The 22967-nt window shown below is 33.9% G+C and overlaps 1 protein-coding gene across 1 annotated transcript in view; it reads right to left on the minus strand.

Moving 5' to 3' along the window:
* LOC104518225 (kinesin-like protein KIF6) overlaps positions 1-22967 on the minus strand; it is a gene marked incomplete at its 5' end in the record, with an annotated part of 70408 nt that overhangs the window by 25633 nt on the left and 21808 nt on the right. The window contains 3 exons of the mRNA XM_010164466.2: positions 285-428; positions 5182-5388; positions 14762-14891. Coding sequence (XP_010162768.2) covers positions 285-428; positions 5182-5388; positions 14762-14891 — 481 coding nt within the window. The remainder of the gene's footprint in view (positions 1-284; positions 429-5181; positions 5389-14761; positions 14892-22967) is intronic.

Below are 22967 nucleotides of genomic sequence, written 5' to 3' on the forward strand. Positions count from 1 at the left end.
ACCCAACAAAAAAAAGGTTCATTACTAGGTACAAGTTGTTTCCTAACTGCTCCTTGACTTGAGATTGCCTAGCACATTTCCTAAAGGAATTGTCTATGTCTTACTGCAATTTCCACTGATAAAATTATCTCCTGGAAACAAAATTAAAGCTTTTTTTTTTTTTTTTTTTAAGCATAAGAATAAAAGTACACACACTTGAATTGCAAACCATAATAAAAGTCAAAAGAGCAGGATCTTTAGAGAAGTGAAAGCATTTTTGTTGAAAATGGATGGAAATAACATACATCTATGTTTCTTTTGTCTATAGAGAGCGTTGCTATCATGGTAGTCATGCAGTTTCCCCCCAGACTGTCTCTTAGCACTGAGGTCATCATAGAGTTTCGGTAAGGAATGTGGGATCGGTTTTTCTCTGCAAGGGCAATTATTACCTGAAACAATAATAAAAATGGAAAAGACTTCTATATTTACATGTCTAGTAATGATTGGCATAAAAAATTGAAAGACCAAGTAAATTTAATTTTATCATACCCTAGCTTTACAGCCTTCTCAGCAACATGGAAACTGAACACAATAAACTAAAACCCACAAAGTTTCCTAAGATCACAGGAACTTACTCAAAAATCTTCCTCGTATTTTTCCTATCATAATAGTAAAGTAAGAAGAGTATTCAAGTGAAAAAATCCTTAATATTTGCTAAAGTATGCTTTTAAAATTACACATTCTTAAAGCACATGGTTCTTTGAGGAGTCAATACATTTATTTCTGAGAAAATGCCTTGAAAAGTAAGAAACAAATAAAAGGGTGCATGATTATTATGCTGGAAGGAAATAATTCATTTTAGAATACATATGCCTTGGCCAAAAAGGAAATGGTACACCTACTATTCTCAGTTTTGCTTCTCAACTTTTTACATTATGTGACCTATTCATTATTAAATAAAAAGCAAGATTACCCCATGATCTGTTGTGATACAAAGGATTTGAACTGTTAACTGGCCAAGCACTGTACTAAAAAACTGTGGCTATATGAGTTGTGCGAGCTATCCTAAATGATTAGGAGTTGGTTTTCCTTTAATAAATGTTACATACCAGCATATATTTTGTTTACGCTGCACTTAAGAAAATTGTTATTTTAGAAAATTTAGTAACGACTTTTTTGTTCGTATTAGTTTATCTTAATGGTCTTCAGAAAGCTAAATTTTGTTATTACTATAAATCTTACACTGGCAGCCCTGAGAGGGATGAATGCATAATATGAAAATTACTATCTTTAAAGGAATTTGGAAACTCATTCCTGGATCAAGGTTTTTGAAGCTTTTATACTACAACTTGTTAGATGGAAATGTGTTATATATCTGCTAGTTTATAGCATTGCAGAGAAACCTCATAGTAGTCTACCGTATACATTAATAAGCACACTCCCAGTCTCTGTCACACGGAGACTACAATCTGAATAGACAAGATGGGAAAAGCCCCAGAGGGAAGAGATGCTGTTTTCATTACAAATGGGAACTGTGTTATACAGAAATTCATTTTTTCTGAAGTTCATGCAGGAAGTCTGTAGCCCAGGTAGAATTTGAACCCACCAACACTAGGACTAGAAAGCTATGCTTAAAGCATATCAGTTCTCCTGACACAGCAGCCACTGTACAGTCACGTGACAGAGACATAACACAGAATATGATGGCTTTAAGTCACTTAAATCCCTCAATCAATCTTTACAATCCAATCAGGAAATCTGGAATAGAAAGAGGAGAAATCTGAAGGATGGGGAAATTATGTTCTTTTGCAAAGTGACAGAGACTACCTGCACTGGATTCGAACTCGGATCTTCTAACAGCCAACCAAATGTGCTAATCAGAAAATTGTCCTATTTTGACATGGTCAAAAAGAAGGTGTTATTATCCTTTTGATATAAAAAAAGAATTGGTTTTTGTTTTGTTTTGTTTTTCTTAAATACTGGTAGGTCTAAGCTTAAAAGGCCTTTATAATATTACTGAACCAAGACTGTAATATGCTGATTTCAATCAACATAATTTAAGGCAGAAAGTTTTGTTTTGAGTGGGTACAAAAAAACACTTTAAGACCTAATGAATTTTTTAAACACAGAAGCTGTCAGAAATACTGTCACTTTTGTAAAATTACATTCTATATGAAATATAGTAGCATAGAATAGCATAGCAGCACTCACAAATAACTCTCTCCATTCTCTAGATTTCTGTCACTTTGGGGGAAACATAGATCTAATTGCATTACAGTGTCAAATCATGTGGCTGTAGCACTATTAATTTGTAACTCTAAATTTGGTCCAGGATACCCTATCAGAAAGGAATATCTACACACACACACACACACACACACACACACACACACACACACAGAGTTGCAATTCTGGAGCATGCTACTACCTCTTAGGGACAACAAAAGCTACCCAGATGCAGTAGCAGGGACTTTTAAGAGCACCTATGTATCAAATTGCTGTGGACAGTAAAACTGAATTGTCCCTACTGCCATCGTAGATCAGCTGCATGACACTATCTCACTGGAATTTAGCTCCAGACACACAGGGCACTTAGAGAAAAAGTGTAACGGATTTATTTGAAGATTTCTTAGCACAATGTGGATATTTAACAAGTAGACCAAGTGTGGTAACACAGAACTGTGTTCCCATTGGTATCTCGACACAAATAATTTTACATTATTATTTTGTTATGTAAGGTGTTCAGAAATGGCATAACACAACACTAACACACCAGTAGATAACTAAATACATGACTACGAAAATAAGGTGATTTTGAGGAATACTTGTATTTTAATATTATTCACTGCAAGGTCAGAATTGAATGACCCAATTCCCACTGAACAAAAAGATATTTTTTGCTCTCTTCACTGGTTTTTTGTTCAGTATTAGAAAACATTTTTATTAATGATATGCAATCTCAGACAGAATCCAATGTGTTTATCTCCAACTGTATTTATTTTATAATAGTAGTTAAAAGTTGTACGACAAAACATTAGTATTTTACGCTTCTAAAGCACTTCGGACCTGAGTATGTCAAGACACACTACACAGATTATTAAATTCAACTTCACAGAAGCTCATGCAATATTGCATTAAAAATACATTAAAATCATAGAGCAAATAAAAGGAACTTAAGCACAATTTGCATGATTCTGAAGAGGTGCATTTTAGAATCACTATCATCACAGACATTTAATTTCAAGATAAAATTTAAACAAATGGAAGGTATGAGAAAAATTCAGTGTAATAGTAAATGACTGACTGCCACCTGCTGTGCCTTAAGCTTCTTCTTTGGACAGATGCAATATCTCTGATTAGATTAAATAAAATCTAAGACATTTGATCTTGTTAATAGAAAAACATACAAAACAAAAATGAAACATATTCTTTCCAGTAAGTAGAAGAATCACTTATATTTCCTAATCGTAATTTTAGAGAATTTTCACATAGAGACACCCACAAAATTTTCTGGGGTTTGTTTTTTTTTCCCCTCTTGATTTCCTCAACTCTAAATTTTTCTAAATAACACATATACTGGAGCATAAATTAAAAGGGACAAATCTGAATTTCAGAGTTAAGCATTCCCCCCCCTCCCGCCTTGTTCTCATTTCTCACTAAATGACAGCCTCACAGACCCGCTATTGTTGTATCCAAAAGTTTTTAAAGAAGCCTTAAGAAAAAGTACTGTATGCTGCAGCAGAAGTAAAAAAAAAATAAAAATAACAAATTTCTGGCAACAGCAACAGTGTTTACTGCACTGTGAAAACAGTATTATGTATTCAAACTCTGAAAGAACTTCATTTCTGTTACAGACATGAGGTCTGAAATCCACACTTGAAATCTTCAATGACTTCAACTTAATAGCACAGCATCCACAAAATAGATTTCATTGATTGCTAGGTGTTTCTTACCCTTCCTTGGAGTTTTACAGCATTAGAATACAATGCATCACAGGAGATCAAGGAGACATAAATTTAATGTGCAGTAAGTGTTTATAAATAAGCATAAATGTCTTTTAGCGATTGCACAAATACTAAGCCAAAAAGAAATACCTGAAAGGAAGGAATGCTATGGAATACAGACAATGCCTATAAACTTGGTGGAAAAGAAAAAAAGATATATTAGAAAAGAAAATATTAGCTAGTGTGAACATCCTTCACCATCATACTTATCACATTCACAGAAATTATGAGGATCCTAAGGTGTAACATCTTATTTTTCTAGTCCTGAAGAGAAAATAATTATATCAGTTCAGTGGAGGAAAAATAATAAAAAATCCCTACTACTACTACTAATAATAATAATAAAATTAAAAACAACTCTGTCAACCAAACCTTTCTGCTGAAATGCTTAATCTTCAAAGTTTCCATTCACGACCGCTGTCATACTCATTCTTTGTGGGTTTTTTGTTTGTTTTTTTTTGTTTGTTTGTTTGTTTTTTAAGTAAAATTAGTCAGGATGAACCTACTTTCTAAATATTTGTCTTTTCCAAAATTGGAAAATAAAAAGCAACAGTGCAGAGAGAATAGAGATTTTAGTATACTTTAAATTGAAAAGATAAACCTTTTTCAGTAACAAAAGCTGAATGACAAAGATTGTGGAGATTTATTATTATTGCAAATGAGTCCTATTGGTATAAAACCAGTTATGGTAGTTACCCCATAAATACATTAACAAAGGTAACTCCTGTCTCAGAGAGATCAAAGTTTCACATTGGGAAAGGAATAAAACAATAAATGAGAGAAGAGCCTAATACTTCAACTCTTGAACCAAATAAAAATCAATCAATTTAGTTCAATGATTCTAGAGTGCTACACCCTGATTCCAGCTGTGGAAGGGGTGAAGATAACAAAGAAAATTTTTAGCATAAATACAGATGCAATATTGTAAATATGTTTAGTATTCCAAATAAAACAAGAAAATTATTTTTCAACACTACTCTGTATACCTACTATAACCTTACTCTTTAATTGTTAAGCTTTTTCTAAATTAAAATATTTTATTTCAAATTAAGAACTACCAACTCAAGCATTTTAAAAAACTGTAATAAATACACAGTCCTAAGACTACCTGAATATTGTGAGCCAGTTCTCCAAAGCATCACACATTGCTAAATTGCAATGTAGTAAAGGGAAATGTTTCACACTATTCCATTTTTACCTGTTCCAAATAATGTAATGACAGGTTGATATACTTGGCTTCTGTCAATAAGTGGCCTCCAACTCCAGTCTTTGCAACACGCTCTGAACCAGCGAGATCTACTAAATGTAACTTGGAGCGTCGAATAGTTGCAGATCCAGGTTCCTTGCTGGAGATGTGAATAGTGAAAATGCAGTGAGATCGGGTTGAGGCTTGATTCATTGGTGTCTACAATGAAAAGAAAGGAAGAATCCTCAATGTTAATTTAATAAATAAATTCAGCTTTTCATGGCTCAAAAATCTGGAAATTGAAATCACCTATACGATTTTTTAGCTATTACACCTATAATAAATATAATCAAGCAGAACCTCAAAGGATTTACTTGGTAGTCATATTCTGGCCAAATACTTGGATAACTTTAACCTGGACAAATTGTACTTGTGTTGGGTTTGTGTGTGTTGGTTGGGGGGGACCGTTTTTTTGGTAGTGCGGGAAGGGCCACCTTGTGAAAGCGAAAAGCTCCCCTCGCTCCAAGGCGGAGAACCCCCAACCCAGGCTGAGCCAATGAGCACTAGAGAAACACCTCTGCGAATCCATGTTTGTGAGGGGAAGGACTGTCTGAAAAGAAGCAGGTATGGTACCTGGAGGAGAGGACGTTTACGTGAACAAAAGATGATCATTGGCCAAAACAAAGAGACAGACACAGAGAGAGCATCGTTGCCAGAGGGAAAGACAGAGACCCACACCCCGTTCTACGTAATGGAGTAGGAGAAGACAAAGTCCCCTGCAGCCCATGGAGATTCATCAGCCAAGCAGAGACCCACGTGTAGGCCATGGAGGACCCCACACTGGAGCAGAAAAGTTGAGCCTGTGTGACTGGAATTGGGACCCTGAGAGTCGTTCAATGCCAGAGCGGGGGTGGATCCCCAGAGTGGGGGTGAGTCTGCAGCCCGTGGATGTCCCCATGCTGGAGCCGGGAACTGAGCCCGAATAGGTCCATAACTCCATGGGAAGCTCACTTTGGAACATCTTGTTCCTGGACTTCCATGTCAGGAAGAGCAGTAATGGTAAACTGACTGAACCCCCATTCCCTTCCCCCTGTGCTGCTGCGAGGGGAAGGTAGAGAAATTGGAAGCAAAGTGATAAAGTATGTTATCAGGGCATATATACTTGACTTCCAGAAAAATAATGTAGTGAAAAAAATTAACAAATAAATATTATTAACAACTAAATCTATGCATATTTATAGCTGTTTAAAAAGAATATTAAAAAATCCTCATTAAATTGTACAGATTAATTTATTGTATATTCTTTATTCCTCTGTTATTCTAGAGTTAGCTAGGCATACCCCGTGATTCAGACTAGATATACTAACATTGCTTTTTTTTCTTCATCGTCAGCTTTGCTATGAAACATTCTAGATGTTAAAATAGCCTGCCCGTTGCAGGTGTTGAAGGTGGTGTCTGGTTAATCCAGAAAGGATGGCTCTCAAAGGAAAGATTTCAAGCTGAATATTCCTCTACCAGGAATAATATGAACAGTTATGCCTCTTGGTTGAATTGTCTTCCCTTCAATAGCCCCAATTTTTTTTCCAGCCTTTATGATGCCAGCACAATGAACTGTTTTAGGGAATTGATCCATCCCACAGAAAAAAAAAAAAAGGAAAAAAGAAAAAACAAACCAAAAAACAAACAAACAAACAAACAAAGTCTGAAAACCAAAGATATTTAACCTGGATCAGTTTCCTGAATCAGTTACAGCACAGCTGTAGAAAGCAGTTCTGCTAGAATAATTGAAAATGGCAGAATACAGCATGTGAACAAGTAGGTGGTATGCGTGAATAGCACAAGCTTTAGTTGGTGAAAATTTTGTAATGAAATTAAAGCCTTAGCACTATTTTATTTTGGGCTGTTTTACCTAACAAATCCAAGCTCAGAGGGAGAGGGAGAAGAGTTTTGATCATTTAGTTTATACAGATGAGGAATTTTGGAATAATATAGGCAAGACACTGGCTCTGCTTAACTGCCTGGTTTCTAAGGATCATTTCACAATCCTGTGAAATTAGCATCAGAGCGCAGCCACAGGATATGCTGTCTTCAGAGGCAAAGCTGAACAAATGAAGGGGCAGCAACTTGTAGCATGGGAATGAAAATGAGCAGGCTCAGGGAAAGGTATAGGCCTGTCAAGCTTTGAAAAGCAAGAAAATACTCCCAAACATATTTAAAATGCAGTTATACTAAGCAAAAGTTATATGCTGTTAAAAGGTCAGCAGTTCTGACTACATGAATAATCAGAGCCAGCTTCACCTATTTTACAAGAAGAGCTATGATTTTACTACTTGCAGCTCTGTGAAGGACTGGATGTTTAATTTTTCCAGCTCAAAATCCACAACAGAATTAATATTTAAGGCATCGTCCTCAACAGAATTTTTATTTGAGGACATTTTGCACTACAGTCATGGCATCGGTCACACTATAATTGCAGACAAGGCTAAGCCAGATTGAATATCAATACAGGTCTAGCTAAGGAAGCACAAAGTAAAGGTTGTTATGAAAGGAGCAGAAGAAATCAGCATACTTTAGAACAAACATTCTTAAGCAAACTTAAGTTTCACTCTGAAGCAAAACCTCACGTATTTCAAAATGTGCTTTAGTCGCACCTGTTTAACCCCAATAGAGGCAAAAAAATTTGAAAGCATAAAATAAAGTAATTTCAGGACTCCCCATTCCAAAAGTTCAGGGCACTATTTGGTCTATTAGGCCTTTATTGTCTATAGCAATACACTAGCCATGACTCGTTTTTCCATGTTCCAAGCAGATTCTGTTGGACTGGTCATTAGAAATTCTACTGCTTTTATCTCCACAACTTCTTTTTTATGTACAATGAGCAAAACTGATTTGGAAGTCATTGGATAGAATCCTAAACTCTTATTTTTATAAATTCCTTCTTCAGAGTAGAACCCTGCTTTAATAAATACACCAATACTCCTTTTTACAATACGATTCTATCTCCACTTCGCAGTTCCCATATAAAGAAAGGTATATGAGAACTCTTGCAGGAAGCATAAGGCAATAAAAATTTAAACTGTTAAATAGGATGTGATCATGAAATGTTAACTGCATAATCCCCCACACTTTGCTACTTTTACCACACAAGTAGATACAAAGCACACAGCAACAGAAATGACAACTTGTCAGCATCTTCAGTCCAAAAATAAGCTGCCTTTTTTTTTTTTCTTTTGCTATCTTACATAAGCAACTTCTGAGTATCACCATGCAGCTGTTCAGAAAGTTTGCAAATTGAAAACAAACAAACAAAATTTTCTGGACAGTGTCACAGAGCCTACTAAAAGGTTCCTTCCGTGGTTTTTAGAGTTCATTTTGGCTTTGTTAGAAGTATTCAAACCATATGTATATGAAATCATCCTCACACTAATTTGATGTGATGAAGGAAAAAAAGAAAGGGGGGAGTGGCCTGTCTCTCAGCAGATGGTTGCTATTGTGAAAGTTATATATAGAACAACTGATGAGCTGCAGTTACTTACAAAGAAATAATTTTTTCCAGGAATTCTGTGACATCATAAACCACATAAGCAGATTTCAGATGCTTTGCAATATCACATGAAAACTACAAAGGAATTAATGCCACGTCATCTGTTGCTGCCCATTGTGGCACAGTAAATTCAATAACTTATCTTTCAAGATCATATTTTGGTTTTTGTTTTTGTTTGATGTTGGAAAATATACATAAGTGAGATTTCAAGCCATACAACCCAGTCTCCTTTTCACCAGGATCAGGGGATACATCTGTGTTCACTGAAATTAAATGAACTGTATAGAAGCTTCATGACTTAAACCATTACATCTATTCACACAACGGTTGCAGGAAGGTGGCTTCTACTTAAATGAGAACCTGCAGCACAGCCATATTGACAGAAAGATCCAAATCGGATGCTCCTTGCAAAGAATACAAGCTAATGAAAGGTCCAAAAAACTTCCTGGAGCCCAAGTTATCCATCTTAATCTAATTGTTATCTCTCTGAAAGCAATAAAACAATGCAGGAGTTCCCTGTACAATAATTTATGCCTTTTCCAAATCCTTTCCTTGTTGTAGCTGCTATTATAAATCTTGTTTTCACTAAGAAGAATAGCCAGAAACAGGATGCTACTGGTCAAAATAGTTTTCTTAATAACTGAGGACCTAAGAAGGAGAACATTTCTTAAATAGGAGAAAAATATGTGAAAGGCTGGTTGAAAATCATCATTAGACCAACAGAAGCTGCTACTATGTGGAAGAATAATGTATTGATTGTGGCTGCCAAATACACTCAGACAGAAAAAATACAGAAGAGTTCAGGACAGCTGGGACAAAAAATTTTCACAGGTGAAAGGCTGATTTTGAATGCTCCCATTTTTTTGAGATGTCTCACTGAAAAGATACAAAATTTTGTTTTAAGGAGGGTTTCCTTTTCCTTTTAAGTTTTTTTCACTTTTGGACTTTTTGAAGAAGGGTGAGGGAAAAAGAGAAAAGCACTGACAGCTTCCAAGGCACCTATCAGATTGATTTTCTCTAATCTCAAGCTACAATCAGGTGGATACCTGAAGGAAGAAGTTCTGACAGCTTTAGTAATTTCACAGTTCAGATGGTAAGAAAAGAGCCATTGTGTCCTACAAGAATGATAACAAAACAATTTAACATGGTTTGTTTCCATGTTTGAAATTCATCCTTAGACTACTCTGGTGTTTTCACATTGTTGGTTTATAGCACAGAACATCATAAGTCTCTGCAAGACTGAAGAAGCAGAGATTCTTTGTTGAAAAACAGTGGCTATATCTGTCTAATTAATATAAACTCCACCAGTTCCAACAGAACCATGCTATATTGAAGGGTATGTAAGTTGAAGAACAGGAGGTTCCAGTCTTTATATCTGGTAGATGAGCGAGACCTTGATATATCTTTAGTTTCCTTTCTGATTAACATGGTACAAGTCAATGGGCTTTTCAGGTGTACTTAGGCACACTTGGCCCAGTTGAGATTGCAAATCTATTGCTATGAAAATATAAGGATCAGAAAAGGTGCAATCTGACACTTCCCTGATTTCTAAAAGCAATACTTTACTTTTCATATTTACTACAAGTACAGTTTCACAGTTAGATCATGGTAACTGAGGTAACTTTTAAAGTAATTAATATTCCCTGGGGAGAATATTATTAAACTTTGCGTTATACAGTGCCTTTTATCTATATAAATCTCAAAGCACTTTAAGGACTATTCAAAGTAGTACGTATGACCAGTGATTGTTTTACCACTCATGGAAATGAAAGCACCTGTGCTGAAATGATGATGCCATTTGGTGCTAATGGTACTATAGAACAGGTTTGTCACAGTGGAAATAAATCAACAATTGACACCAATGAGAAACCTAGGAAAGCAGAAAGTTGTAATTCATTCTGGAATGTAGCTCTAACATGCCTTCTTGGCAAAAGTTTTGTTTAACCTCATTCAAATCCTTCACACATTGAAATCCTATTTTTCATATTTCAGCCAAGAAAAAAAACACATTCAAACACTACCAGTGGCTTTCTAAATATATTCAGGAGAACACTAATAGACAATAAAAATAAATACAAATGGAATGAGTTGAATTCAGAGGTTACAAGTCAGTTCCCACAACTGTCTTTAAGTGCTTAAAAGTTTCATTCTTTCTTGAAATAAACATATTTATAAAATTGCCAAAAGCATACTGCTTGCCCCATGTGTAACTCAAACATTATAAATGATGGAACAAATACTGTGTAGCATGTATTCTCTCCCAAATTTAAATGGAGTATTGTAGGCATAAAACCATGCAGTAAAATATTTCTTCCTCATTAAAATTTTTCATTAGAGGAAAAACAAATGCTAAACGTACATGCAACTGCAGTGTTCAGACATAGCAATCTCATATAAAGATATTACAGTTTTGAAATTGATGCATACCCTTGGGAGGCTACTGGGTCCACCTTACTCTGCTATTTTAAGTACTAAAAAAGTACTAAGAATTCTCTCAATCACAGAGGCTCAGGCATATTATTTCAAAGGATAGCAATCACGAGAGATTCCCATCACAAGAATTTAGAAAAGACCATTTCAGCTGAAGACATGTTAATAGTATATCTACCAAAATAAAATGGTTTGTGAACACTACCTAAATGGCCAAACACTTATTTCTGTACATGAGATTTTTTTAGATGCTGCTGCTACCACCTGTGTCATATATGCAAATTAGATTTTGTAATCCTTTGTTTGCATGTATTTGAGATACCTAAATCACAAAAGTTAGCTTAAAAAAATAAAATATTTTAAAAATCAGATCTTTTTTAAAACCTGTTGCAGAGATTCTTATGCATTCAAATGTAGCAAGAAACTGTTTTACAGGAAAACCAACCAACCAACAAACAAACAAACAAAAATATAGCCCTTACAGTTGGAAGAGGTGTCAACAAAAGAATCAGTTTTTTGGGTTTGTTTTCTGCCCATTTCTCCCTGGCAAAATGTAAGAGACAAAATCTTTCTATTTGGATTTTTACATTATGAAGTGTTTGTGCACAGATGCCTCCCATCTTATCATTTCCACAACCTGAAGTACATATCAAATTAGAGCAAAGTATAGGTCCTATACTGACCTATAAACCAATACTGCACAAATTAGATTAGCTTCCTTTTTTTTTTCCCTTCTCATGAGCTATATAATTATGTGTGGGACGTAAGTATTCTGTTATAAACTTTCCCGTAGGTTCTGACATTTAATGAATGAATGACTGTAGCCTATAGGATAATTTTAACATTATGATCAGTTTCTTTTTAGAACAGCCAGTGGTGAGGGCAAAATGTAGCCCTCAAATCACAAGTTAGATTCCCCTAGCAGAGGCATTGCAGAAATTAAGTTGTCATTCTTATTTTCAAAATGGTCTTGCAACTCTTCAAAGAAGGGTCATCTCAGGGGTAATGTGTTAGATTGCAATTTTAGAGGCTGCAGTTCTGCCACAGATTTCATATGTAATCTATGACAGTCAACTTAGTTTTTCCATAGCCAAACTCCTCTTCATTAAAAAAGACAAATCAAGCATTTCTTTCACTTTCTTTTCTATTTAGGTTTATTCATCCTGTATTCTTTAAAGTTTACTTAATTAAGATCCTAATCTTTTTTAAGGAGGTCAGGAAGTGTTATCATAATTCAATTAAGGTTTAAAAATATGAATCTCTGGAGAAGAAGTTATGGTTGATGTTATAAGTCCTCTTCCCTAGACCTCTACATTAATCCTTCATTTCTGCAAACACTACTTTCTCATTCTGTTAAGTCATCATATAAAGTACCACAGTCACCTAAAGCCAAAAGTGACAAATGATAATGGGTGATAAATTCTGTTCTGAAGGCAGAAATCAGCAAGCTCACTGAACTGTACTGCAGCATATGTGCTGCAGTTGCAAAGGAACAATGTAGGAGATAACTATATAAATAAAACTTCTACAATGAAATCTACCTAATTTGAAGTTTTTGGAATCATATTAGCATTCAGACTAACCAAAGTTAATATTGCTGCAATGGGTGATAGTTATTCCAAGCAAGTATTCTCTGCATTTTATTCTTTTAAGTATTCTTCATTAAAAATCAATGAAACAATAACTTTAAAGTATTTATATAACAGAGAAACTCTTGCTGTGGCAAAAGCAGCAAAAGTGACAATGGAATAGCATTTGCTAACCCAAACCACTCAGATTAGTGAATTCTCTACTACTGGAGTTCCACACATTCTCATATCTATTCTTACAATTTCTAGCAAGTATTAGCATGCCCCACATAAAACTACCAAGTTGTAGATTAGAAAATAAGCTAAAGGAGATTTTTATTCAAACAACACAGTTAAGTAATGGAACTGTGTGCTACACAAGATTTATGACAAAAACTTAACGAGGTTACAAAAAATTATCTGGGCAAATTCATGTAAAAAAACCCCCCAAACCAACACAAATTATTAGCTATAAATAATCTGAAACCGAAACTAATGAAGATTAGGAGATTTTTTTTTAAAGTGTCATTATTTACTTGGTTTATCTTTTACTCATCTCTATATATTTGCTATCGGTCATAGCTCAAAACAGGAAACTGGAGCAGACATATATTTGGCCTGACCTATTAAGAATAGTCTTTTAATTTTACTGAGCATTATTTCACCTTGACCTTTAATGACTTACTATCTTCATTAGTCCTGCTATTTGTTCATGACTTTCATTGTTTGGGATATATTTTCTCTTTAGGCAACATTTTCCAAATATGTAACACAATTGCCCTTTACAATTGATGATTTATGACCCTGTCAGCCAGCAGCACACAATTCTTAAAATATTCTGCCTCATTTTCACACACAGATCCTCTAAACTGATCAGGGATTTCCTGAAGAACTCCCTTCATGCAATGAACCTTCTTTTTCTGTTTTCATTACCAGCTATCATGATAACTTTTCTGGCTTCTGAACTCAATGTCATCTTTTTGTCTCCTCTATTACACTTTTCAAGTTCCTCTCCTCTAAATTGTATCAGTTTTTCCATTTCAATATCAAATGGCTCCTTGCCTCAACATTCATATTTACTAACAGCTTGATTATCTCTTGCCTTAATGTCTTTCTGCTTCTCAAAAACTGAAATAGTTTCCCTTGAGAAAGAGAGAACAAATCAGCTTTCCGCCCATTTACATTTTGTAATCAAATGCATCTTCCCCTGTGCCCAGGTGTACTTGGTCAGCCAGCAGGAACAGAGTGCTACTTGACTATTTAATATACATTAAATGTCTTTTTCCTCATTGATTTATTATATATCTTTTTGGTCAGACAGAGGAAGAAACCCCACAAATTTCTAAAATAGAATTAGCTGTGTTGTGGCAAAGACACATTGACAGTGCTCACATGGCACAATAAAATTTTAATATTTACATCCCATTTCCAAGTATGGGGATAAGGAAGAAAAAATCCTACAGATTTTATTAATTGATTATGGAAATATTTCATTTGAATTTTACAGAATCAGTAAAAACATCCTTGTCTTTGCATATTGGCAAATATTTATTTTGAATGTGCTTTGCACCACCATTTATTTTTTTACACATAACACCACATGTTTATGCAATAAGAAGAAAAAAGAGGGGACTGCTGCCTCTTATTGCAACCTCTTCAAAGGCAATCCAGTACTTCTGTGGGAATGTTTGACAATGCTTTGTAAGGCCATGTTTTCTAAGCTTTAAATGTATATTTATGTTGATACATGCCACATTCAAAAGTCAGTCTATGCTTTATGAGAATTTTTTTTTTCTTACTTATTTTAATTACAGTCAGTTATGACATCAACAACCACCAATCAGATTCACTAAGGAAAAACAGGAAGTTCTTTGCAAAGTGAAAGATATAATTAGGGAAATGCTTATTTAATTTCACTGTGGAAATACACTCAGAAAGATACTTACTCTTTTATCTCCAAGGACTTCCAAGATCTCCATCTTATATGGAGAAATTTATGATCATTTTAACTCTGGTGGTATTAAGTAAGACGTGTAGCAGCAATTCTCACCTCAGCAATCATTCTGTTGGTGTCTCCAAAGAAGAGTAAGTTTAAGGCTTCCTCTTCATTGGTTGCTTGCTGAAGAGACAAGTTTTTCAGATGAATGTTCTGATCAGGGTCTTCCATTATTGTCACTTTTCTACATGGAGGGGGAGGGATAAAACAAAACAAAACAAAACAAAATAGAACTGTTGTAAGGCAATCTTTGTTCTATACTTTCATTTTGATTGCATCCAAAAGGTGACATCTAAAACCCAATAATAATAATAATAATAATAAAAGAACAACAAATATGAGGAGTAAGCAATGCACATTAAAGGAAGTTCTGAATTGTTTTTACTCTGTCACCTCCTTTTTACTCCTTTATTATAAACCTCCACATAGGAAAGGAATATATAAAATCTATAACTGTTTAGAGAATTCTTTGGTTTTTTTGTTTTTTTTTTTTAATAAGATATAGTAAAATCTCAAGAGCAAGTGGTTAGATGAATTGCCACAAAAAAATAATAAGTAGGGGTTTGTCTGCCATTACCACAGCTATTTAAGCACAAAATAGTACATAATGCATACCATAATCTCGATGAACAAATAGGTATGGAATATTTCATAATCAACACATCAGTAGCCAACATGTTTCTAATAATTTTGCATTTGTCAAGATTATTTCTCTTTTCATTCTTCTCAAATGGTAATAACTACAGATGTAAATGATCCCTTTCTTTAATTAAAAGCAAGCAAATGGAACGATTTTATTTAATTCCACTGAGGTTAGAAATGCAAGCCTTAAAGTTCAGGAAAAAGAAGTTAGAGGAAGTAGCAAGGATATGGTAAAAGCTCCATGAGAGCTACTAAATATTACTGAAACTCCTTTTCACTTTGCTTTACAAAAGAATTTATTCTTTTGATCAGATTACTGAGAGTTAAACCTTACTGGCTTTACTAAGTAGCCATTAGGTTCTCCTCAGTTAGGACATTCTATAGTTACCAACCTGGAAGCCAAATACTTGCATCATTGGATTTGGAGAACTCCCAGAGTGAAGAATCTGTTAAAATTGAAGTACACTAATTCTGAGGATGAATGACATGTCCTTCAGGGTGAATTACATGTTCTGAGACAACTTACAACAAGCAAATTAGAACTTTTTTAAAAGTTAGAAGGTTTTTTTTTTTTAAAAAAAAAACAGGTTGTTTTTTTTCCCTGTGAGTATAGATAATACCTTACATACATGTATATGTATATGTGTATGTGTAGGTATATATATATTTTTTCTATATTCTTCGAGGTTAACCACAAGAGGGAGTATGGGGCTTGAGTTTTTATCTCTAGATAGTTCGTTAATTACTCCAAGCTGCTTCAGAACCACACCAGTTGAGTTTTGTTCTGCTTTGCTTGTCCTTTTTTCACAAAACCTGACTGAATCAAATCAGGCAGCTAAGCAGCTTTCCATAGTATTACTCTTAAGTTTTAGGGAGTAGTTCACTACTGATGGTGGTCAAAACATTTGAATGGATATACAGAACTAATTTGAACACGTTGCAATACACTCACTATTTTCAAGAAAAAAATACATATAGAAGTACACACAATGCTTCTTTAGCAGTCGTAACAATTGTCTTTCCAAGTGTGATTGCCTCCCACTTATAGCCTTATTTTTGTGTGGCAGAGTTATACAGCACTAGCACAGTCACAAAATTCTATTTCCCCCATTCAGAGCACAAACCCAAAAGCATAATTCTGCTCTTGCATAACAATGTTTTGATAATCTCAAGTTGTATTCTGTCTGCAATTCCATCTGTGCATGCACCACACACTAAAGCCCAGAGTGGTTCTGATTATAGTATGAATCTTTTCCTAATTTTAATATTTTGAAATTTCATTGTAAGCATCACCCACCTCTTTTTATAGTTTAGGAAAACAATGCTGCTTTACTATGCACACTTGGAATAGTATTTAAAATTTTAAGGATCTTTTCAGACTACATTTTGACCAATGGTTATAAATAATTTCCAGACAACAACAACAAAGAAATTAGTTAGGATGAAAAGCTCTGGATGATTATTATACCAGAAAGGAGACAGTGAGGACATCACAAACCAATCACAGCCTCCAATACAGTGCCTTTGCAGCTTTTAGGAGGATTTCCAGATGAAAGTCTAAATTTGCACATCTTGAGAGGTATCTGTCAAAGCTTCCTCAGAAAGACATGTTCCAAAATGACAAGAAAATGATGTATTTTATAGTACTATAATGTTACTGTATAATATGATAATAGATTTCTATAGAACATTCTCTATATTAGTGAAATCTTTATATTTCATAGCCCTAACTTGGATTTTGGAGTGGAAAAGGTCTGTTAAGTTATCCATAATGACTGAAAGAAGGCAGAGACAGGGTTTTGTTTTCTTTATAAACAAAGAATCTTTTCCATTTGGCTTAATGGATGGAATTTATAGCTGACTAGGAATCCTGTAGGATGGGATCAGCCTTTTTTATACTGTTATTAACTCAAGCCCTTTCCTGTATCAACTGAGCTGCTATTAATGCAAGACAGCCTTACACATTGAATGCTTTCACTTACAAAATCCCTGTTACTGGCAAACGATGGAGTTAAAGCTCCCTTTCATTAATTAATACCATCTCATTAATTTGTGTAATATACATTAAAAAAACTTAAAATATTTTGGAAAACAAATTTTAGTTTTAAAAATCAAGTTTCCTATGATTATATCTGTCTCTAAGACTTAGAATTGAAGAGATATAAAATAATCTCAAAAACTTTACAAACATTTAAAAAATAATCATATTGATGTAAGCAAATCATATATGAGGATACACACCTTCTATGACAATACATTAGCAGAATATAGTGATACTATTTTAGCATGAGGAGGAGACTATACAGATAATAATAAATTTAGGAAAAGGACAAAATAGAAAAGCTGCAAAAACACATCTTGGAGTCTGTCCAGAAGAAGAGAATAAACTAATGGATAAATACAGTGTAAAGTTGCAAGGAGCTTTAGGTTTTAAGAAAGAATGGCCAAGATAATAATTTTATATATAATAACAAAAATTATCTTTCAGAAGTATAGCTCCCCACCACAGCAGAGGACAAAGTCAACACTGATTCAAAAGGCAGGTTACAAAGTTTTTCAGGAACCAGCACAGCTTCCAATAGCACAGAGATTTGATTTTCCATTCAAATATAGATCTAGAGCATAATCTCCTTAGCTTGTGAGACATGACTCAATTATGAGATGAATAAGCATTGGTGCAGGCTGTCCTCCTGACATGTCATATTGTGTTAGGAAATCCTTCCCAGTGTCTCCAATGAATTCTACTCATGAGACAAGAAAAACACAGTTTGCTTGTTCTACACTGTATGGACATAGGAGTGTGCGACACTTGCACATTTAGGAGCTAGTGATCCACATACCAGTTAACTTGAGCAGGCTCAGCCTGTGCTGTGCGTCACAGAGCCCTTGGCTGCAGGATGAATTCTGCATTATAACATTAGAGCCTGTAGGCAGCTCCCACCTGGTCATCACAGCACCTGTGCAGCCTTCCCTTTATCAAAAAATGCCGCAAGAAGTTCTCATGAGAACATTCGTTAGAAATGGAGCTGTTTTCTTGTAAGGAAATCATAGACTAGCTCGAATGACCAAAAGGGAGAGCTTCTCTCCACAGACAGGATCCATGCTGCTCTGTGCAGTGTGCTGTGGGGAAATCCATTCAGGCTCCTTCCGTTGCTGCATGAACATGGGTTGCTCAGCATTCAATGGGATGTAAGATTTACTTGCCATCTATATTCCTCTTCTTATTCTTGTCTTATGAAAGCAGTTACCTTATTAAGCCATTTGTTGTCAGGCCTTTCTTATTGAGATCCAGAAGACCTCTGCACCAGCTGTCTCTCCCTTCAACCCCACCGTGCAGAACAAGGAGTTAGAATTGAAACAATGAGATTGGTGGTTCATGTACAAACAAATATATAAGATCTGTTAGAATTTGTGGACAAGTGCAATAATCTCACTCACAATTTTTTTTTTTAATAATACTTTAATATTCAAAAGTAAAGTTGCCTTTAAAAGCAGAGCAATACTCTGAACTCAATTAATTCACTCATCCAATGGCTTTAGAAAAGTCACGTTAGAGAAGTTCCGCTGACTTCTTCCTACTGGTTTTCAATAAACAAATCAACATAAAATCTGGATGGGAATAAACAATATAGAATGTATGCTGAAATTATATTACACATGTAAAGCATAATTTGTTTGAACTGTAATGAACAAAACATAATCTTTGAAGAAATTATTCAGAACAGTTGTCGTCTGTTTTCTCATTAACAAACAGAAAAGCTTAAGTTCACAAACCTTAAGAATCTCCTAATTTTTCCTATTCAGAGGTAACAGTTAAACTGAACACTTTTCACTTTGAATGTATTTCATGTGAAAAGCGTGAGCTACTATTATTATTAGCCTTAGAAATTTTAAACCACTGGTAATTCTCAGAACACTGAAAATCTAGTTCTTGAAGATCTATGGATGTTGGCCAGTTTCTAGATAACATAGTAGGTACAGCCATTGAAAAGGAGAAGGGCTGACATTAATACTGTTGAGCTTGGAGATAGGCAACAGGTGTATTTGCATCAAAAAATCAGACTGAATAAAATATGTTTCCTGTATGTTACAAATTATTCCTTCAGAATTTTTTTTTCTTTGTTAAGCAGCACAGGAATTATTATACCAGTTCTTTAGAGCATAAACTCATTTGAGGTAGTTAACCAATGTTCAGTTACAGATTTATTTTTTTTTAAGTAAAATATTTTACACTGACCCCATGGAACATAACAATTCTGCATGTTACTAATATATAGATAAATATAGGTATCATTGTTGATGTTTGAAGTTAATTGGCTCTTAGTTTAAAGTGATTTCCTCTTTATGGAATTGAGTTCACTTAATCTATAGTTCAAATAAATGTAATCTTTCTGGAGCATAAGCTAGTGTTTGTTTTTTGAGGTTTTTTTTAATCAGCCAACATCATTTTATGTCTTATATATTTCCCTATCAAAGAGGACTTTAAAGAATCTTCACACAAAAATGGGGAAACACTTACGGTGGCTGGCAGTTTAGATTACATTTTCCTGTGGCCACATCAATCCTGACTAATGGTTGCCTGAGCCCTCTGGAAGTAGGTCCTCAACCATTGCAGTTTAAAGACTGACTTTTTAAGGTAAAAAAAAGCATTGCTTTCACGTGCAAGAGTGTCACCTGCCATAGTTTGGACAGGTAAAGCAGTAACATAGGTTGTCCTGACAATCTATGACTAATGGTTCTATAACCTCAGTCTTTATTTTTGTGTTATTGTTCAGTGGCAAGAAAATTCTTAGTGCCTCATAAATAATACAAACTAATTAGGAAGAGTTTGTACTGGTATGTTATAACTCAATGAAATTAGTTTGATTCCGTATCATGGAGTTATATAAATTGCAAATACATTGTACAACAGACAACCTGTTACTTCCTTTCTCATCTGGCAGACTCCAATGAGCATATTAAAATGAAAATTTAGTAGTCTACAGAATATATAAAGGATGGTTATACACAAAACATAGACTTCAGGAGCTGGTATTCCAGTCTAATCATGCTATGGTTAGATGAAATGGGCAAATTTAAAAATTTTTCTTACTCAGTTTGCCTTAAACATCAAATATAATTTTAATGTCTAATTTTTCAAGTACTATCAACAAATCTGTTATGCACTTTTCATAACTTCTATTATCTGAATGCTATCACTCTGTGTATGTTCCTTCCATTGAACTGATAACATAAAGTCATTAACACAGAGTTTGTGAGGCAGTAGTACATATCTTTGATTCAAATTTCTTCCCTTTCTTTTGCAGGAATATAGATAACAATACTGTTCCAAAACAATCAGCATACTTTACGAGGCTAACTAATCTTTTGTTTACTCTTCTAAAATGATACATTTCTTCAACACTTTTCCATCTTAAATACTTGGGAGAGTATCAGCACAGACTGCTAATACCCAAGCACAGAAAACCTGCATCTGGCTTTGTATGGTGCTTAAAACCTTTATGACCCACCATGGACTTCAACAGGAAATGATGCATAATATGACCCTTTTAAAGTACAAAAGACCATCCGTTCTTTTTAATATTCTCACTAAATACATGCTTTCAAACAAACTTGAGGAAGTTAGATTACTCTGCACTTTGCTTACTACCATTAAAATCTTAAAAGGTCTTAACCACATATAATTATCAGAAAAATGAAATATACATTAGGTAATAAAAACCTGATATATTTTAAAATAGGTGACTTGTATTTACTTTACATGTAACAGCTACTTACTTTGTCATTTACAAAAATTAACCAAGTAACAAAAATACAGTTAATCACGCAACTACTGTGTCCTACAATTTGTAACACTTTTAGCTGAGAATGTCACTATATATTTTTAAATTTTGAATCCCTAAATTATTATCTTAAAAAGTAATAAAAAAGTATATTAATTAGATATTTTTATACAGTGCAAAATATGAGTGGTGAAGGTATAGTTCTATTGTTCAGTACATTTTTTTTGACAAATGATGTATTGTAAACAATAATGACCATGTACAGTAAAACCATTAAGCATTTATTAAGATTAGTTACTCTGAAGAGAAGAATTTATTATCTCACTAAAACCCATCCTGCAATAGTATACACTACGTAATTTTAGAGGCAATTATGATTATCCTCATGTGCTTTATGCCTAATTCACAACCAAACTATCTGTCGACTTTTTTTTTTTTAAATAAGCTAATACATAACAACGATTTATTCTTTGGCTTAATTGAATCACCATAAGTAAATCAATTTTGAGATTCTAAAATTCATTATTATTAGTAAACAGTCAGAAGCTAGTTTTATGAAGTGACATATTTTCCAAGGCATATGACACACAAAAAACTGCTTCAAATAAAGTTGCAATTAAATTAATAAAATTCAATTCAGTTCAATTGAATAAATGCAATTAAATAAAATGAATAAATGGAATTAGTTCAAATAAAATATTCCAAATAAATTAATAAATTAAATTAATAATTTAATAAACTTGAATAACTTAATAGCATTAACTTTAATAAGCTGAATAAAAATGTAAGACTATTATTTACACACAACTGCAAAAAAAAATTGCACCTTTAAAAATAAGCACAATAATTTATTATCCAAATTAATCTCTGATTTAAATATTTTCTCTGCATAGCATAGGAAGCAGATAATAAATCAAATTAGATTCCTAAACTTTACAATGAAAGACATCAGTAAATACATACAGTTTTTATAGCATCAATATGTCATAAAGTAATAAAGTATAGTTCTATTTCACAGATTAAGAACATGAAGCAATGAGACCAACTTACAGCCCAGTCTCATACTTATGAGTTTGTCTGCTCCCTTCCTTATCTCTTCCTTATCTAGCTTATTTTATAAAGATCAGTCTTGAAAGTTTTTGTAGACCTATGTTCTAGATAGCATGTATTGTGTAGAAAACTAAAGCTAGATTTTAACACAGCTTGGCAGATTTTTTTTTTTTTAATAAATAAAATTTTTAAAAATATGTTAATAACACAATTAGGTATTTTGATATAAAATTCTATTGATTTTTTGTTATTACTTCATTGGCAGTTTTCAGTATATTTCCTGCTCTTGTAGCAGCAGTAATTTAATTGCTATTTAAATGTTTCAGTCACCATCACGTTGGGTGAGAAACATTATGGTTCTCAGCATTATTTCAGAGCATTTGTAAATCCCAAGCCTTCAACAACTTATTTATTTACACATATTTATTCTTTGCTGAATTATTTTAAAAGTAACGCAGACTAAAACCTATTTTTTCAGAAGAAATTTAGAAACTAGGGTTTGAATTTCCTATAAATTACAAGGTCTTTAACTTCACCAGGCTTACGTGTTTATGACTTACAAACCTTTATTTACTATCCTTCTCCAAGCATTAGTAGGTGCTAGTGTCTCATCCATGAAAACTATTACAACCATCACCCATTCTGAAGTAAATATATTGTCCTTTGGAGTGCCCTGTGGCTTTTTCTGTCTGTTACTTTCCTTATTTCCTAATTGCTTATTCTAATAATTATCTTTGAAGGAAAAGGTTCAAGTAGAAGCAGGGAGTTTTTCTCCCTACTGTTGC

Source organism: Antrostomus carolinensis, unplaced genomic scaffold, assembly GCF_000700745.2.
Source record: "Antrostomus carolinensis isolate BGI_N321 unplaced genomic scaffold, ASM70074v2 scaffold10933, whole genome shotgun sequence".
In the NCBI taxonomy this organism is placed as follows: Eukaryota; Metazoa; Chordata; class Aves; order Caprimulgiformes; family Caprimulgidae; genus Antrostomus; species Antrostomus carolinensis.